Here is a 17539-nt window from a genome sequence, read left to right on the forward strand (position 1 = left end):
TTGGAACTGTATCTGATTTGCCAGACTTGCAGTGTTATAATTGTACACGAGTCCCTTCCAGTCCAGAGCACACTACTTCAGCTGCCCCCTTCGAATTCCACCAATCCAAGAGCTGGTATTTTCCACTGAGATATTTTAGTTGGCTACTGCAAAGCTATAATCTGCCATGTCCAAGTCGAAACAGGGAATACATAAGTCAGAGGTAATGTGTTTCAAATGTCCTTTTTTATTGGTATTTCTGTGCATAACCATAATGCATTCAGTCAAAGCCAGTACTCCAGGCCTGAAATGTGAGGGTGATTTAATGCGAGGGGGAAAAACAATTCCCTGGTACATTATCTGTGACTCAGCCACCAGAAGCAAAAGCAGCTGTATCTCTTGAGAGCAGGAAAATTGTCCAGTCTTCCCACAGCACTTCCATCACTATCTGTGCAGATATCAGGTGTGGTGCTCAGTCACCAGATACAGCTCTTTCTTTTCTGCACTATCTTGACTTGTTGCGGTTATTTTGATTGTATGTTATTGAACTGTGGCATTGTGTAGTCAGGGTTGTCCTCCGCATGAAAAGCTTGCCCTGCCAGACTTGGAAGTGGTAGCATGTGTGGAGATGTCTGCCATGTTGATGGCTTATTCCACACGGTCCTCCACCCACAGGTGGCGCTGATGAAGCAGATGAAAGAGGAGCAGCAGAGGCGGCGGATGATCGAGGCCAAGAGGAACCGCGAGATTGCCCAGCTGAAGAAAGAACAGCGCCGCCAGGAGGTGAGCTCTGATACTGAATATGCATCTCCCCAAAATGTATGGGGGTTATTGTCATTTCAGACAATATTAGTCCATGTAACCCCTTGACACTTTTTTCAGGCCACAATTTGGTGTTTTAACTGTTGGACCTTTCACCTAAGGTGGAGTGATGCTGCTTTACAGTAAGGAGCTAGAAATTGTTGCTCTGTCCTGATGTGTATCTTTTATACATTTATAGTATCAAATTCGGGCCCTGGAGTCACAGAAGAGGCAGCAGGAAATAGTGCTGAGGAGAAAAACGCAGGAGGTATGTTGGAACTACAGCTGACCTGTAGTATTCCATATTTTCTGTACTTGTTGTACTTCAAAAAGACAATTAGCAGCCATTGTGACATAATAAATCCTAATGTAACAACTAGGGTGTAATAAGTTCTTTATCGTTATTCACCATAACTAAATCATTTTTTAAACTAAATCATTTTTAGTATTAGAATTTATAATATAATTACATTCATGTCCAGTCTGCTGAAAAAAATATTGTGTCTTTCAACTGTTAGTGAAATGCTCTGTCATATGTCAGACTTGCACACACATCGGTAAACTGCAGCCCAGAAATGGAAGTTAAACAGGCTCTGGGATTAGTGATTAGCATCACCTGTGAGCTCTGCTTGAGGGATTGACGAGGGAAAACAAAAGCTGTTGCTTGTAGTCTGGATTTGGTGTTTTCAGCAGGGAATTGTTTTGAGGGGTCAGAGTTTTGAGGGATATCACATGACTTCAGGCAAACCCCGATAACACAGAGCTCGAGTGATCTCATAGCCCCGCCGTCCCCCTGTCCCTCGCTCAGGTGACGGCCCTGCGGCGCCTGGCCAAGCCCATGTCGGAGCGCGTGGCCGGGCGGGTCCCCCGGCGCCTCCAGCCCCTGGACTCGGGCGCGGAGCTGTCGGCCAGCACCACCTCCTCCGAGCCAGAGTCGGCCCGCTCCGTCTCCAGCATCGTGCGGCAGTGGAACAACAAGATCAATGGCTTCCTGGGCGAGAGCGAGCCGGCTGTCAATGGAGCACGCACGCCCAGGTCAGACGGCCAGCCCAGTGTGTGTATGTGCCTGCGGCTAATGTCTGTGTGCCTCCAGTTGCGTTATTATACCCACGGCAGTTTCTTTCCTTGCGTCTTGAGTTCAGTGCCCAGGTTTCCAGTGCATGTATTGGGTGTACTAACAGTTAAGGACAATACATAGTCACCAAGTCTGTAAATCAGTGGTATTAATAAACAGAATTACTTGAAAATGTGAAAAGGAGCCATTTAAAGTAATTGCTTATAAAAAAGAATGAAGTTCGAGAAGTCTAGGCTTATTTACAAGAAAATATTTTGTGAAACGTGTGGGTGCTGGTGTCTTCCGTTGGAGACGGAGGCTGTAGAGCTTGTGCCCTAGCAGCGATCCGGGTGGGGTGTGACCGATCGTTCTCTCGATCGCAGGAAGAAATTCCAGAGGAAGGGGGTGGCCGGCAGCTTCTCCAAGACGGCTCGTCAGAAGTGGCAGGCCCTGGAGCGCAGGATCATGGACATCGTCATGCAGAGGATGACCGTCATCAACATGGAGGCTGACATGGACCGCCTCATCAAGGTACCGGCCCTCTGCCGGCTCTCTGTCTACTGGCTGGGAACGTCAATGTGCCCTTTCCTGCTTCTGCCCTGTATACATTCACCTCTAGGCGTCCCTGATCATGAAGCTGTTAGTCACATCAGCACCCATTTTTGAGGTTTTATACTTTTAAGTTATTATCTATTATTATTATTATTATTATTATTATTATTATTATTTTTATCCATTACACTTATATAGCACTCTTCTGGAAACTCCAGTCAAAGTGCTTTACAGGTAATGGGGACTCCCCTCCACCACCACCAATGTGCAGCCCCTCCTGGATGATGCGACGGCAGCCATAGTGCACCAGTACACTCACCACACACCAGCTCTCAATGGGGAGGAGAACAGGGTGATGAAGCCAGTTTATAGTTGTAAGAAACATTAATATCTGCTGGCCAGATTGGTACAGTGCATTAAGTATGCAAAAAGCTCATAATGATGAAAAGCTGGCTCGAGTCCTCCTGTGCGAGATCTCCTTGCTGGAGTGCTCTTTGTATTAGGAATCTTCACTGTTATTGTCTGTTATTTTTACACAGAGATTGTCAAAATGGCTGTTTGGCACGATGCGATTGCAATTCTGAGAACCCTCCCTGGGTCCAGCTGACATTGTTTCGTTCTTGGGCGCTTCCTCCTCCCTAGAAACGCGAGGAGCTGTCTGTCCAGCAGGAGGCGCTGCTGCGGAAGCGGGAGAGGCTGCTGAGTGACTCCCCGGAGGAGGAGGAGAGGCTGCTGCAGGAGATGAACGAGGAGATCGAGGTGCTCAACGCCAACGTCGACTACATCAACGACAGCTTGTCCGACTGCCAGGCCACCATCATGCAGATCGAGGAGACCAAGGCAAGGGCAGCGCTGGTTCCCCTGTAGCAGCCCGACTGCAGCTCTTCTCACAGTATGCATGAGCCATGTCCTGCTTAACTTCAGCAAGTGCACAGTCTCATTTCTTCTCTGTGGAGTCTTTATTAGTTTATTTGTTAGTTGCAAATCTGCCCTTTTTCTGGGGACAAAATATGAGCTAGCAGGCTCTTACTGTCTTATAGACTCGACTCGACATCTGGGCAAAGTGTAATGTCAGGAAAATCTTCCAGCATGCTCGTTTGAAAGACTCTGCAGGCTTTTGTCAAATGTGTTTTTCATTCTGGTTTCTTAAAATGAAGAGGGAGACTTTGAGGAAAGAAAAAAGTGGGAAATGTAGTAAAACCAAAAATTTGCGGAGAGAATGTGCGGGCTGGGTGCCGGTTGACTTCTGTGGAGGTGCTGGGTTGAAGGTCACCAGGCGCCGTCTCAGTGCCGTGCTCTCCTACAGGATGAACTGGACTCTGTCGACACCTCCGTAGTCATCAGTTCCTGCTCCCTGGCCGAAGCCCGCCACCTGCTGGACCACTTTCTGAAGGCCTCAATTGACAAGGTGAGCAGACAGGCGACGCCGGGTATGTTCAGACTAGGACAGGCACTAGGATCCAGTGTTCATAGGTGTGCGATACATTCTGCAGTATAAAAGCTACCGAATGTCTTTTGGAATGCTTCCCTTTAGCATCTCAAAAGGTGAGGAAATGTTTATTGGTGTAAATACAGTAAGGGCATATTCTTATAACTAGAGGAGAGAATTCCTAGGTGGCACTGCATGGCCAAGTAATGCCAGCACATATCCAAAATTATTTCAACTTTTCAGAAAAAAGAATAAAATATGCACTTAGCTAAGGCTTCCCCCTTGTGGTGTGCGCAGGGACTGCAGGTGGCTCAGAAGGAAGCCCAGATCCGGCTGCTGGAGGGGCAGCTGAGACAGACGGATGTGATTGGCTCATCTCACAACCACGTGATTCTGGATGCTCTGAGAGAGAAGGCTGAGTGCAACCCTGAGCTGCAGGCTCTCATTCACAACGTCCAGCAGGGTCCGTCTTCTCTACCCCTTCAGCTTGCTTTTCTGCTCTCTACCAGATCTCCTCTTCTACTCTTTTAATTCTCTTTTTCTACACCTCCTCCACTCAAAAATGCTAGCTGCAGTATGTATTTTGGAGCCTACTGATGCAGGCTATACTGTTATGCCTTTGTTTTAAGCTGATCTGGATACCAGGAGATTTGAGGAAGCAAGTTCAAGGCAACTTAGTTCAATACTTGATTGCTGTAACAATCAGTTGCATGGAATATGGTTTGATACAATTAAATACATCCAATACAAAAATACAACATGTGCTTTTAAATTCCTTGCGGGCACTCACGCCAAAGCAGTTTTGTCTGTGTATTACAGTGAAAGCGACTTGGAAACCCTGCAGAGCGATTTACTGCCAGTGAGACAGGAGTCTATCACCATCTAGTGGTCAGCTTTGAGAGTATGTGTGAGAGAAAGTAGACACTCAGGGAGTGTTTGTGTCTCTCCACAGAAAATGGCTATGCCAGTACCGATGAGGAAGTGTCAGAGTTCAGCCAGGCGTCCGAGGGCAGGTGAGCAATAAGAGATTGTTTTGGGAAATCGGATGGTGATGTTTAAAATTCTTAAAGGGATCACCAAAGTGAAGTCAGACCTTCTCTTCAAACCCAGGGTGGAGACCAGGACTACAGAGTGTTAACAAAGATTTAGTGCTTTTACAAAGTTTTTTAATGTGTTCCTACATAATGGACAGCACCTTTCTGACCAGGTGTCATTTAGTGAGTGACCACCAGCACTTTCTAAGTTGTCTAAAGTGCAAAGAGTTAAATGGAAAGAACTGAATACAGTGTACAGAGATTGCTGTTTCTGTTTAATAGTATATTAAGTTTTGAATTCATGCTTCTTGACTTGACTGAATAAACATGGAGCTGATTCTTTAATCAAGAGTTCTCAGTATAGTTTTGAACTATATTTCAAATTTATTTGACATCATTTGCTCTTAAATTACCATCATCTTTAAACTTTCTGATAAAATGTATAGAAGAGATTACCGATGTGTCATAGTCAGCCTTTTGGAACGGTCATGAAGGCTTCTGACATTCTTGAAAACAGTTTCTTTGTCAAGCAAAGGCTTGATTGGAAGTAACTCATCAACACAATATCCAGTGATGGCTCAGCTTCCATCCTGGGAAAGAGCTCTGGATTTTCCTCCCTGGTGCATCACTGTCTCACTGCTTCTCATACTGTCATGACTCTGGAAGATGTCAAGTAGTCAACTTTATTCCTGCCAGAGCCCTGAACCCATCAAACCTTTATAAAATTCTTTATGGTTGTTTTGTCTTGGTTTGAGGAAATGCAATGCAATCAAAATGCAATGTGTTTTAAATACCTGTTTTTACATATTATATTGATATTACGTAAAAACGATTTAGCATAAATTACGAGAATATAATGCATTGCTGTAAGGGGTGCAGGACCTCTAAAAGGTTAAGAACCTGTGCTCTAGACTGCTGTTTCAGTAAAGTGTGTTTGGGGGTGTAGAGGTGGATTTTGAGCCTTTCTCTTTTTCAGTTTCTCACAGTCATACCAAATGAAGGTTTCAGCCAGTCAAGATGACTTCAAGCAGAAGGTAAGTGCTTCAGGCCCTTCCAGTTTGAAGATGTTTGACCTGTCTGGGCTCCTGTGGTATTTCTTTGTGATTCTTGTCTCGTTTTCTCACACCCTTATGAGGGTGCGCCGAATTAGTTGCCGCTGCTTCAGCTTTTCCATTGGGTAATTCCCACTTGATGTGATTGTTGTGTTCCTCCCTGTCTTGGCTTGGCTGTCCCTTCATTCCAGCAGTTTGCTCTTCAGTCTGTCCTGACCGCTGTACCCCTTACTCCGCAGGGGGAACCCCGGCTCTCTGCCCAGATGAAGGCGGTGTCGGCGGAATACCTGGGCCCTTCCCTGGACATATCCACCAAGAACATCACCAAGTCCCTGGCCTCGCTGACCGAGATCCGGGAGAACGGCATGGGCTTCTCCCTCCGGGACCCCTACTATCGGGACAAGGTGTCGCGCACAATCAGCCTCCCCACCCGAGGAAATACCTTGTGAGTGAACCCCCTGTCTGCACAGAGAAAGGCAGCTGCGGTATGGCAGCAAGCACAGGACAGAGCACAAAACGGACCACCTCCAACACTTGACAATGTCTGCACATTGCAGGTGTATGAATATGTGTAGTGTGTAAAGACTTGTGCTGTTGTGAGAGGATGGGGATGAGCTGCCATTGGAATTTTTCTCATATTGTGGTATACAAAAGCTATTTCATGCTCTTTAAGCAGGACTGTTTCAATCATTGACTTCTAATTCTACCAAAAGCTCTACAGAACAATACCACCCCCTCTCTCCCCCTGCGCTCTACATTGGGCCAGCAGTCTGTGTGATGTCCTGAGCTCACTGTCTTCTACCTGTGTGTCAGTCCCAGGCAGTCCAGGGGCTCTGACACGTCTCCGCTGATGCGAAGGAAGTCGTACGATCGTGGACAGCCCTACAGGTAACCGTCAAACCCCATCAGCTCTTTGTGAACAAAGTGTTCCATTCTCTCCCCTTGACACTCAGCGGTTAGTAGCATCTACACCCTGGGCTGCTCCAGATGTCAACACTCACTTCAAAATGTTTTCTTATGAGGTGGGGTGGAAACTAAGGGACTCTTAGATCCCACTCGGTTCTATTCATTTGCTAGCATTTTTCTTCTAGACAGAAGCACAGCTACAGTATATTATGCTTTACTGGTGCAAAAATACCCACAGTATGGACAGATGACTTCTTTCATTCTAAAATGTTGTTCAGTTGTCCCTTCCTTTCACTGCTCATTCTTCTGTAATGTGGGCGTTCCCATTCCTTGTACCTGTTGGATTTTATATGTGGCAACACATTTATTCTTGAACAACTAATAGCAGCTGAACCAAATTGTTACTGTATATAAGCGTTAAACATTGAATTACCCAGTTAATGCCATCTTCATGTCTGAAAGGCTCTTAATGTGCTTTCAATTCAGATAATTGTGAAGCCTTGGGAAGTGTTCATATTAAGCATTTTCCCTTCCATTTGGGCAAGATGTTCATTCAATTTTAAGTAAATTAGATGGCCTGTTTGACTGGAATTTGCCCAGAGGGAATATTGGGCTCTAAGCGTTTTTGGATGTTTACCAATATAATTCTTCTTAGGATTATCTATCAGACACTCTTGAATTTTCTGGTATTTTGTACTACTTTTTCTGAGCACATATGTTTTAACTGTGCGTTTTAGACTTGCTGGGAGCAGAATCTTTTTTTTTTGCACGGACCATTAATGCTGTCAGACATGATTACATCAGTGTCTCGAGTTCCCAGACCTCCAGCTGATTATGACTCCTCAGCTTTTGCCTCCTCACGGCTCCGCTCACTTCCTCCTCCTCCTCCTCCTCCTATGCTCCTCAGGCCTGCTGACGTGGGGTACACCCCTCCTTCCTCCCCACCTCTGAGACCCCGAAATGACCGCAACGTCTTCTCCCGCCTCACCAGTAACCAGAGCCAGGGCTCGGCGCTGGACAAGTGAGTTTGTGCGGCCTCCTCTCCCCGCTCCTGCTCTGCCGCGCGCGCCTAGGAGTGCCCTTTGTGTAACGTGCAGTAAACCGCAGCGGTAGCCCATGCCAGTATGACTTCTGTCACCTTTGTTTTTCCAGGTACCAAAGCAGTGGGGGGGAAAAAATTGTTTTATTGCTGAAGCGACTTCCTAGCGAATGCAGGAATTGAAGTTATTTAAGCAGACTTGTCATGAAGGGCCCATGTCTCCAATCATTAGTTTGCCATGCTTGAGGCCATATCAATAGATCTCCTTAGAAGTGGATTTTTTTTAAATGCATTTGCTGACCATCCAGTCATGCATTTAATTATTTTTTTTTGGCTTTGCCTACTCGTTCATTCTTTTTCCTCCTTTCCCTCACTCACAGTTGCCTACCAGAGGATGGAGTTTGGTGCTGTTTAAACGGGTGGGCCAGCAACATGTCTGGGTTTCTCTTGTCTCAGAGATGCTGGGGTTAGGAAGAGGCAGATGATCTAGTTGTGGGTGGAGAGTATTATATCAGCTACATGACATGGTTACATTTAAGACAAAGTCTCTTCAATTTCACCCTTTTTTATTTTATTTAATTTACTTTTAAGTTTTCTTCCATCGCTCAGTTTTGCCTTTATGAGGGTTTGCTACAGTGGGCACTGGATCTTGTTGAACAAAGGGTTCAGGAGCTTGCGGTTGTGATAAACAAGTTGCCGCTGCTAAATTGATTAGGAACTGTTGGTTTGGTCTTGGTGTCTTTCTTGCATTGTAATTGTGGATTAACTGAAAGGGAACAAGAGTGTCTCTCTTCATATTTTCCCTTTTCTATCTTGACTTTTGTTTAACCTAAAGGGGTTGGCTGTCTGTTAGATAAAATGCTTGTTGGAGACTCAGTTGTTGGGAACTTGGAATCTTTTTATTTGTTGTCCTTTAAGGTAAGTGGCAATAATATGGAGGTTAGTCAGTTCTGTGGCTAAGGTAATTGCTTTTAGCTTTTTGTATCTCACCTTGTACAAATTATTCACCACCTTGTGTTGTCTTCTTGAGGTGAGATGTGAAACCTGAGTTCCTATTGGAAGTGCACCTGTAGCAGTTCTTTTGATATGTTGTTTTTGTTCTCGTCTCTGTAAGCATTTTTAGATTAATGCTGGTTTATGATTTGTCTGTTAACACTGCATTTTGTATTGAAAATTAATACTAAGCGACATGAGCAAGGGCAGTGATTTATCATATGAAGGTACAGTCATGTGGTGTTGTAGTCGAACAGGGATGTTAAATTAAAAACAAAATGCTTTCTCGTTCTTGCATGTTATTGGGAAGCATTTCTTCCTTCATGTGTTCATACTGTATGTCTGTCCATTGATTTCCCTGAGTAACCAAAATAAGTGCTTCGTCTCTTGGGTATGCCAAGGCAGAATCTTTATTCAAGACCCAGGAGATATAGTTTGCGTTTGTGATATAGCGACAGTTCATACCAATTTCAGATTCTTCTCTGCACTGTAACATTTTGGTTTTGCTCAGCTAAACATTATTGCACATAGAGACACGTCATGCCCTCTGTTCTAGACTGGAATGCAAAGATCATGTTTGAAAGACATCAAAGACCCAGCAGAGTGACATCCTGTAGATTTCTCTTCTCTATGCAAATTTCCTGTTGGATCAAAGATTAGAGCTAGAAAAATTAAGGCGATGACTGAAATGTGGTTTGAATGTATTAAGAGTGTCACAGTCTTTTCTTATCTATTAATCAACCAGGAAAAGGCTATTCATTACCCTAATGTGACTTATTAAGACCGATTGCACTGTTGCATTTCCACTTGAACCAATCAAAAGTCAATATTGTTTCCCACAATACTGTACGTGACTCATTATGTGGACTGTGTGTGATCATAATTTATTTTAAGGTACTAAGTTCAGCAGTGCTGAATAGTCACTTTAATTTACATCAAGCATGCCTGCCATTAAATATTATAAATTAGTCACTAAGCGGCGAAACACACAGCAGCAGTAATGGTGTCACCAAGGTCCCCAAGGAAGAAAAGGACATTATAAGTATTGTGGCAGCTGAATCAAAGTGATGGCTTTTGAACCATGAAATAGGTGTGCAAAAATTCCTAATTTGAAAACGGCTGGATGTGACTAATTCTCTTTTCATGCTTGATGAACGGAGGTTTTGACTGAATCTGTATAAGAGAAGGGTGCTCATATAAATTTCCTGTTGCCTTTTTTGTATGACAAATTCTCCAGGAATGTTTTGCAGGAGTTTCTGATGAATTCAGACTTGAATTCCCTGCTGCCAGTTACAGGAGGACTGTTGGAATACTCTTTTGCAAGGGAAACCACTTGTGCTCATGTGTTTCCTGCAATGATAATGGTCACTATTTGGACTCCAGATGTTTTTAAATACGTTTATTTTTTTTCCCTATTTAAGCGTTTCTGGAGCAAATCGTACAATATCACAAAAGGTTTTGCAGCTCCTCCTGTGATTGGTCAGGGTGATCCACTGGTGACCTGTAATAACCTTCCTGATCTTGGCATACCTCCTTCCTGCTAACCCAACCCCTGTCTGCTTGCTTCCCAGACACCTTTCCCTGTCCATCCTGTTTCCGATCTCCCCTAATCCTGCTGCTGTTCTGTCCCTAGGTCTGATGACAGCGACTCCTCTGTCTCGGAGGTGCTCAGGTATAGATCTCTCTCTGTCTGTCTCCAGTACTCCAGCCTGTGTTGTCAGCCTGCCCCTCGCTCTGGGTCTGAGCTGCTATATGCTGTCTGCATGCCTACCTGAGTGTTTCCCCTCCCAAGCTTCTTTCTCTTCTCTGAGTTCTCTTTTCTCCCCGTCTCAAATAATAACTGAATGAACCTTATAGTTTAAGAATTCTGGCCAGGCAGAGATCAACAATAGGATGCCACACTTAACAGAGAATGGTTTTAGGAGTAGCAGAAAGCATGACCTTCCTTTTTAAGCCAAAAAAAGAAAACATTTTATCCAAAACCACCCTGCATGAATTCCCCCCATGGACAAGTTGCAGATTTTTTTCCCCATATGTTTTATCCAAAGTTTGTATCAAAATACGTTGGGACAGGCACGCTGATCCAAGTATCTGTTGTTTTAAAACAAATGCAATTTTTTTTCCCCCAATGAAAAATAAACACAATGAAAAATAGTCAAGATTATTGTCCAGATTTGCAAAGAAAATTGAAGCTTGAAATTCACAAGTGTTTTCGTTTAAGAAGATGCTTCTCTGGGAAGCCATTTTGTTTGCAGAAAAACTTTTTTAGATTATCAAGCACTAAGGCAGCCACTACTGGTTTCGTCTGCTGGCTCTTGCCTGATGTAAAACGCACCAGCATCCCATGTTTGATTTTCAACTTCCTATCTTGTTGTGTTACAGATTGCACTGAAGTCCTAGTGGACTTCATTACCTTTATCACCTGTATTAGGCGGCAGATGAGGCCATCAGTGGGACACATGCAGTTTGAGGATACAGAGGGAGGTTTCACTTTTGGAAAGAAGCATCTTCAGCGCTGGTCCATTGGAGTCCTGGTCTGAAGGGATGTCTGGGCTTCCTTAAGTGCTCATTGAAGGACTGTGTAAAGGACTGATGATTTAAAGAGAACAGAACAGGCTACTGGAATGTGGCCCTTGAAAAGCTATAGTGGAGTCACTTGATTTACTGTGGTTGAAAGATGCTCCCTTGTGACTAAAGACAATGTCTTTTATCCCACTCCTTGTTGCTTCTCAGTCCGGAAGCATACAAATAAAAACACCCACTGCGTTGCAATTTGAGCCATTTCACACTGGCCCTTCTACTTAAGGCAGAAACCTGGGTGGAGGATGTTTTATGTTTCTTTGCTTATTTTCAATTAATGTGGATAGACAAAATGCAGTTAAAATAAACTTGTGCAGTTAAAGAGGCACAAGTGAGAGGAATCCGTTAACGGTTCGTTCCGTCTCATTTAAGTCCCTCTTGATAGTACTGGGAACAAACCCCAATCCAGAAAGGAACAGCAGGGCTCCAGACTAAAAAAAATACTTGGCAGCCACTGGTTCCTAAAATGAAATATTTAGGTGCCAAACGACTTTTTTTTAGTCGTCAAATTACAGATTCAAAATAGTTCGTCTGCAATGCACCCAATAAACATGGCACATGCGGTGTTGTTATCATACGTCTTTGATACATTCATTAGCAAGATTTGAGAGGCATATTTTGTGAACAGTAATTCCTCGCGTGCAGTCATGTAGACTGCATTAAATTTCATTTTCAGTTCTTGAAAGTCTTTGTCACAGTTGCGAGACACACAGCCCGGGCTAAAGGTGTCGGCCTTCGGGCACACTTCGAAATTCCACAATCACGAGCTTCAGTGTTATATAATGTACGGAACTGATATTATCAAATGCAGTATGCTTCTAACTCCCGTGTCTTTTTGTCGTTTCTTTTTTTAAATGATTCGTCCTTTGAAAAACTCATTTTCCCTTTTCTGACCGGTTTTAGAACATAAGTCACAATATATCATTTGTTTAACTTTATCATACCTAAGCCAAGCAAATTCCTGAAGCCACGAAGTTCTGAAACGTCGATCAGACCTGTTGACGCATTAATCTTACTCTAAAATGTCCCAAGTCTGTTTTCAAAGTGCGTTCGTGTGGAAGGCTTGCAGTAGCCTGTGTTCTAGTGCTTGGCTTCTTAGCTTGATACCTCTTAACCAAGTCACTTCCGTGTGCTGTGATGAAGGGACGGAAAGGCGTGCACTCTAAAGATGTAATTAAGTAACGCCTCATTACTAGGTGAAATTTGATCACATGTCGACACAAAATAACGGAGTTTTGGGGTCTGTCACTAATGGCGACTAAATTTTAAATTATTGTCGCAAATTCTTTTTTGTCGCATTTGCGAGCATTTCAGTCGCAGTCTGGAGCCCTGAACAGTTTAATGCAGATACGGATACCCAACCTTACACCAGTTTACTACTTTGTTTTGTGTGAATTTCATTACTCAAGAGCACAACAGCAGTGTCTTGACTGAGATTTAAACCTACAACCTACTGCTCAACAGTCCAGAACTTTAACCACTGTGTCACATTGCTGCCCTGCAGGCAATATGCGGGTTGAGGAAAGGGAAAACCCACTATAACAGAAAGGACAGGTGAGCACCCCAGTTCTCAGGGGGCAATAGTGCTGACCGCCACGTCACTACACCCCTGCAATCTGGAACAAAATTTGGCAGTTTATAAAGTCTGAACAGGATCAAACTGGTAAATATAGAGAGAAAGCAGAAAATCTTTATGCAGTAACTGATGCAGTAGCATCAGATTTTCACCAGATGTCATAAGCATCACGTGAATCGCTTCTAAAACTCTTCTTTCTGCTTTAATGTGCCTCTTACATTAATTGGTGTGTTTTTCAGAATAATTAATTCATCCCCATCACTGCAGAAAACCTTCAGACCACTTTTTTTACAGCCTAAAAAATCCTTTTGTATATACTGGAAAGATTCCCTTTGTTCAGCTGGTAACAATGACAATGTTAACATAGACTAAGTTTTTTTTTTTTACAATGAAAAAGTTAATTTTTCTATATACAAAAGGTCAGACGATAATAAATGAAGAAAACAACAATTATAAATCATAATCATACCGTTATATTCCCTGTAGCCGTAAGGCTCAATCCAGATGCCTCCTTGTACTTCATATTTCACAATCTAATGGAATTGCAATAGTGTTAGCTAAATTACTGAGCTCATGCATCTAGCCTTTCACATTTCTTGGACACATTTGTTCCAGTTTTGGTTTTTACTTTTTAATATGTGTCACATTGATTTCATTATCTGAAGATTGCTTCAAAGGAAAGAAATATAAAGGGTTTTTTATTGGCTTTTTTCCTCTAATTTGCCGCAGTAGGGAAGATATAAACAGAGCAGTATCCCTCACCTTTTGTCCAGCATGACAAAATGAGAGAGTAGACAGTCTTTTTTGGTGTTTTGTTGAAAAAGCAGGTTTTTAATTGCACAATCAGTCATTTCGTGGGTTGTGAAGTAGGTAGGCATTGTCTATAAAGTTACCGTCCTTGCTCAGCGGGGTTTGCATCACTGCAGTGCGGTAACAGAACGCAGCTTCATTTCTGCAACACAATAAAAATATAGCACTTGAACTATCTCCCAGGATGCTCTCCTGCTTAAAACCCGTCTCCTTCCAATCCGTTCAATTGCTGCCAGTGCTGTCATCCCAGAACTCCAGAAACATGCACCTGGGAAAAAAACCCAAGGAAAATTAAGAAAAAAGCATGCTATTTTCCCTCCTAACTCATAGGACAGAATAAAGTGACAATGTAAAGACCCACCTGTGGGGATATTCAGTGGGAGAGCAGTCTGAGACCGACCAGGCTTGGGAACACCTCCGATTTTTGCCTTACATGGGGCAGACCATAGTCTGTATGAAGGTCTTTAAAACAGCATGATAAGGTTCATTCAGAACACTTCCCAGTTTTTTTTCTTTAAGTTGCTTAGTGTAGTCCCTGTAACCCTGTAAAGTTGAATCATCTCAGTTTTGTTCTTAGTTTTCCACATCCAGATTTAGGAGACCACCTTAGGCCAAGTCTGTGTGTTGGCACTGGAGATCTTGACTGAGCCCCGTAGTCGCACACACCTGGGAACGCCATGGACCACCATAGCGATCTGAAGAAATATTGCATGTTGACGTTGTTTTCTGTACTGTCTCTTGTTTTAGCTCTGTGTGTCTTTACAAAGCTTTATCTACAGTATAGTCTGTGCTGTTCTGGGTTTGGCTGATGTGATTTTTTTTTTCCGGTTTGGCTTACTTGCATGTAGCTTTCCTCCATATTGTTTTGGGGAGCTTGGGGGTGTTGTATCTGAGTCTCCACAAAGCCATGGTGCCGATCTGCGGACTGTGGTTTGAACAGTCCACGTTCTATGGTTGTATTTTGACAGTACAGGAGCACACCTGCTGCGGGTAAGTCAGATTCCTGTGGGGCTTGTGGAACGCTAAATAAAGTCATTCTTCTGCTACATTTAAACTCTCTGTTAAGTTCTCTGTTTCCCTTGTTAGTGTATTAAATACTTTAGGTTTCCTTTCCTGTGGTGTTCAGATGTTCTGACTGGTTTGTTGTATCCCTCTATAGACTGGGCATTGAATTTTTTTGCCTTGTGATTGATTTTGCATTAACCTAAGGAATGTCCATGCTAATAATAGCTTGTCTTTGGTAAGAGCAATTGGAGCAAAAATTATTGGCATGACCACAGAGTGAACGATGGTAAGGAACAAGTGCCAGGAGACACACTGGGTTTTTAAGGACAAGGAAAGCCAAAGCACCAATTACAGCAAGATGGTCAAGATGTCAATAGAGAAGTTATGATCTTCTGTGCCTCACTGCTACACATTTAGTTTAGTAAGTAGATATTAAATGGTTTACGTTAAACACATTTAAAAACAATTAAAAACATTCGGGAACATGTTGAAAAATGTAGCAAGATTTGGCCTTTACAAACAGCTCCGAAGGCTGGCTGCCCACACCCCGCAGGAGAGCCTACTTGAGAGTCCCAATGAGCATTGTCCATATTGCACCCTATCCCACTCCCCAGAAGCCTTGATGACTGATGGTGGGGACAGAGATCCCACGAATAACACCAATGTAACACTGGTGGTCAGTAATGGAATTTGATCTGCTGATTTCACGCTCATACAAACAATGAAGAAGCTCACTGTGCCAAAAGCCGGCCCTCCCTCCAAGCATGAATGCACTTTGGGTGTCCTTAAGAGTGCTTTCCACTGTGAGATCTATTACAGAAAAATAAAGAAGTATAGCAAAATGTGTATCCGTAATGAAATTGTTCAACAAGTTTGTTCTTGTCTCTGTATGCTGGAGATAATTAACATTGTGTGCTTGTAAGTTATCTCCTTAAATGTTCAAGGTTTGTCCATTTAATTAAAACTGTGACAGAACAGCCATTTTAGTTTTTCCTTACAGTTTTAAATCCTGTGCATATTGGAGTGCTTTGGAAGATAAAGCTTGCACCCGTCTTAACCCTTGTTATGTCCTCATTTAGGGGGCTCTTGTTGCACAAGCCCAGACCGTTCCCTGCAGTATCCGTGGTGATTGTCAGTGTTTCAGAGCTAGGGCTGGCGTCCCCGAAAGACCAGTTTTGTCTTTCATCCTGGGCTCTGTTGAGTTCCCACGGCATGCTCTTCTGTCAGAGGAACCACTGTTCAGAGTGAAGGCAAAAAACCTTCAGCTGTTTCTGGGGTGGAAAATGAGTTATAATACCTAGGGAAAAGTGTCTGGCGAAACCTCATGGAGATCTGATATTCTAAATAAAAAGCATACACATAGCATTTCAATGTCAAGCAGTCTTAGTTGATAGAATGTGTCCTGTACTGACTAGTATGACAATTTCTTTCCTTTAGAATCAGAGCTGTGGTTCATTTTCCCAGCTTCTCAGTTGTCTTTGTACAGTTCCCCAGCAGGGGGAGCCATAGGGACAGGAGTCAGACATGGGAGGCTGCATTTCTCCACAAGCATTCAATTTCTTTGTATGTTATTTTTAGCAGACAGAGGTGGTGGCAAAAGTCGCAGAAAGATCGGCGAAATAAGAGCAATAGGTTTTGCTTTGAGCTTTTGTTTTGGTGTTAGTCCCATGGCGGGCTTTGCAATTTGAAAAAAGGAAAAAAAAATCTTTAAAAACACACTTGTTTTACATTGTGTTATGTCAGAGCCTGAAGGCAAAATTACAGAACATTAATAAAACAACCCGCCGAAAAAAACTAATCTCAGGCAGCGGTTTTGCACAGAGGAGGATATTTTTTTTTGTCGTCTATAAATACAGCATCTGAGATCAAGGATTATATGTAAATATCTTCGATCTTCCCTCTTGCGTCTGTGTGTCACAGATTCTCCTTACGCGACACTTCTGAGAATTAAGTCCTGCACAACATTTTTTGCTGAGGCTGTTTGAAGTGCCTTTGGGGAGCTGGGTACTGAAGCTCTTTGGTGTTTAATTGCGAAGATCTCTCTTCCCATTAGGCAGACCCCGGCACAGGGATCTCGTCAAGTGAAACAACTCTGCCTGCCTGACTGTGCCTGTGTTTGAATATTTATCAGGGGAAAAAAACAGCCAGCCAGTCAGCCTCATTCTCTTCTCCAGCAGCTTTTATGCTGTGAAAAATTGCAGTACTTTGGTTTATATATTTATTTATTGCAGTTTTAAAAAAGTAGGACACACACGCACACTTCCCATCCCCACACACACTCCTCTTACTTCCTTAGTCCCAGAAATAAGCAGAATATTTTTTTTGTGCCATTTTTTTTTATGTTGGATTTTAACTTTTTTTAAATGTGTCCCCTTGGAACTAAGTGTCAACGATGGAGATATTCCTCAGTCACTAAAATTGATATTATTGTTACTGTTGTAGAATAGCAGTTTATGTACTTTATGAAATTCTATAGAAACAAAGCAGAACTCAATAGCTCTTGATTTAGTTTGCTGTTAGTGTGCAAGACTAGTGTGCTTTATTACTATAACACTTATTTGTAAGTAGGTCTGACTCTCTTGAGCCCTTCAGTACATTGTTATAGATGTAATTGTGAGCCCTGGTGTTTAACCAAGTTACGCCAGTAGTGAAGATGGGCTGACTCTTCAATTCCTTTGGCACAGCTGCAGACAGGCTGGCGATGAGCGCACGCCCATGCTGGGGTCTTA

At 43.1% G+C, this 17539-nt stretch overlaps 1 protein-coding gene across 4 annotated transcripts in view; it reads left to right on the plus strand.

The window, feature by feature from the left end:
- The window catches only part of kif21b (kinesin family member 21B), a 69167-nt gene that overhangs the window by 34015 nt on the left and 17613 nt on the right, over positions 1 to 17539 (plus strand). For 2 of the 4 annotated variants that reach the window (XM_088640209.1, XM_088640211.1), the window contains exons 16-28: positions 655 to 762; positions 980 to 1048; positions 1589 to 1815; positions 2218 to 2365; positions 3029 to 3226; positions 3693 to 3794; positions 4113 to 4278; positions 4768 to 4828; positions 5826 to 5883; positions 6141 to 6346; positions 6715 to 6789; positions 7715 to 7828; positions 10473 to 10511. In XM_088640209.1, the coding sequence (XP_088496335.1) occupies positions 655 to 762; positions 980 to 1048; positions 1589 to 1815; positions 2218 to 2365; positions 3029 to 3226; positions 3693 to 3794; positions 4113 to 4278; positions 4768 to 4828; positions 5826 to 5883; positions 6141 to 6346; positions 6715 to 6789; positions 7715 to 7828; positions 10473 to 10511 (1571 nt within the window). The remainder of the gene's footprint in view (positions 1 to 654; positions 763 to 979; positions 1049 to 1588; positions 1816 to 2217; positions 2366 to 3028; positions 3227 to 3692; positions 3795 to 4112; positions 4279 to 4767; positions 4829 to 5825; positions 5884 to 6140; positions 6347 to 6714; positions 6790 to 7714; positions 7829 to 10472; positions 10512 to 17539) is intronic. The other 2 variants (XM_088640210.1, XM_088640212.1) reach the window with 1 other exon arrangement.

Source organism: Lepisosteus platostomus, chromosome 7 (assembly GCF_059453375.1).
Source record: "Lepisosteus platostomus isolate fLepPlt1 chromosome 7, fLepPlt1.hap1, whole genome shotgun sequence".
In the NCBI taxonomy this organism is placed as follows: Eukaryota; Metazoa; Chordata; class Actinopteri; order Semionotiformes; family Lepisosteidae; genus Lepisosteus; species Lepisosteus platostomus.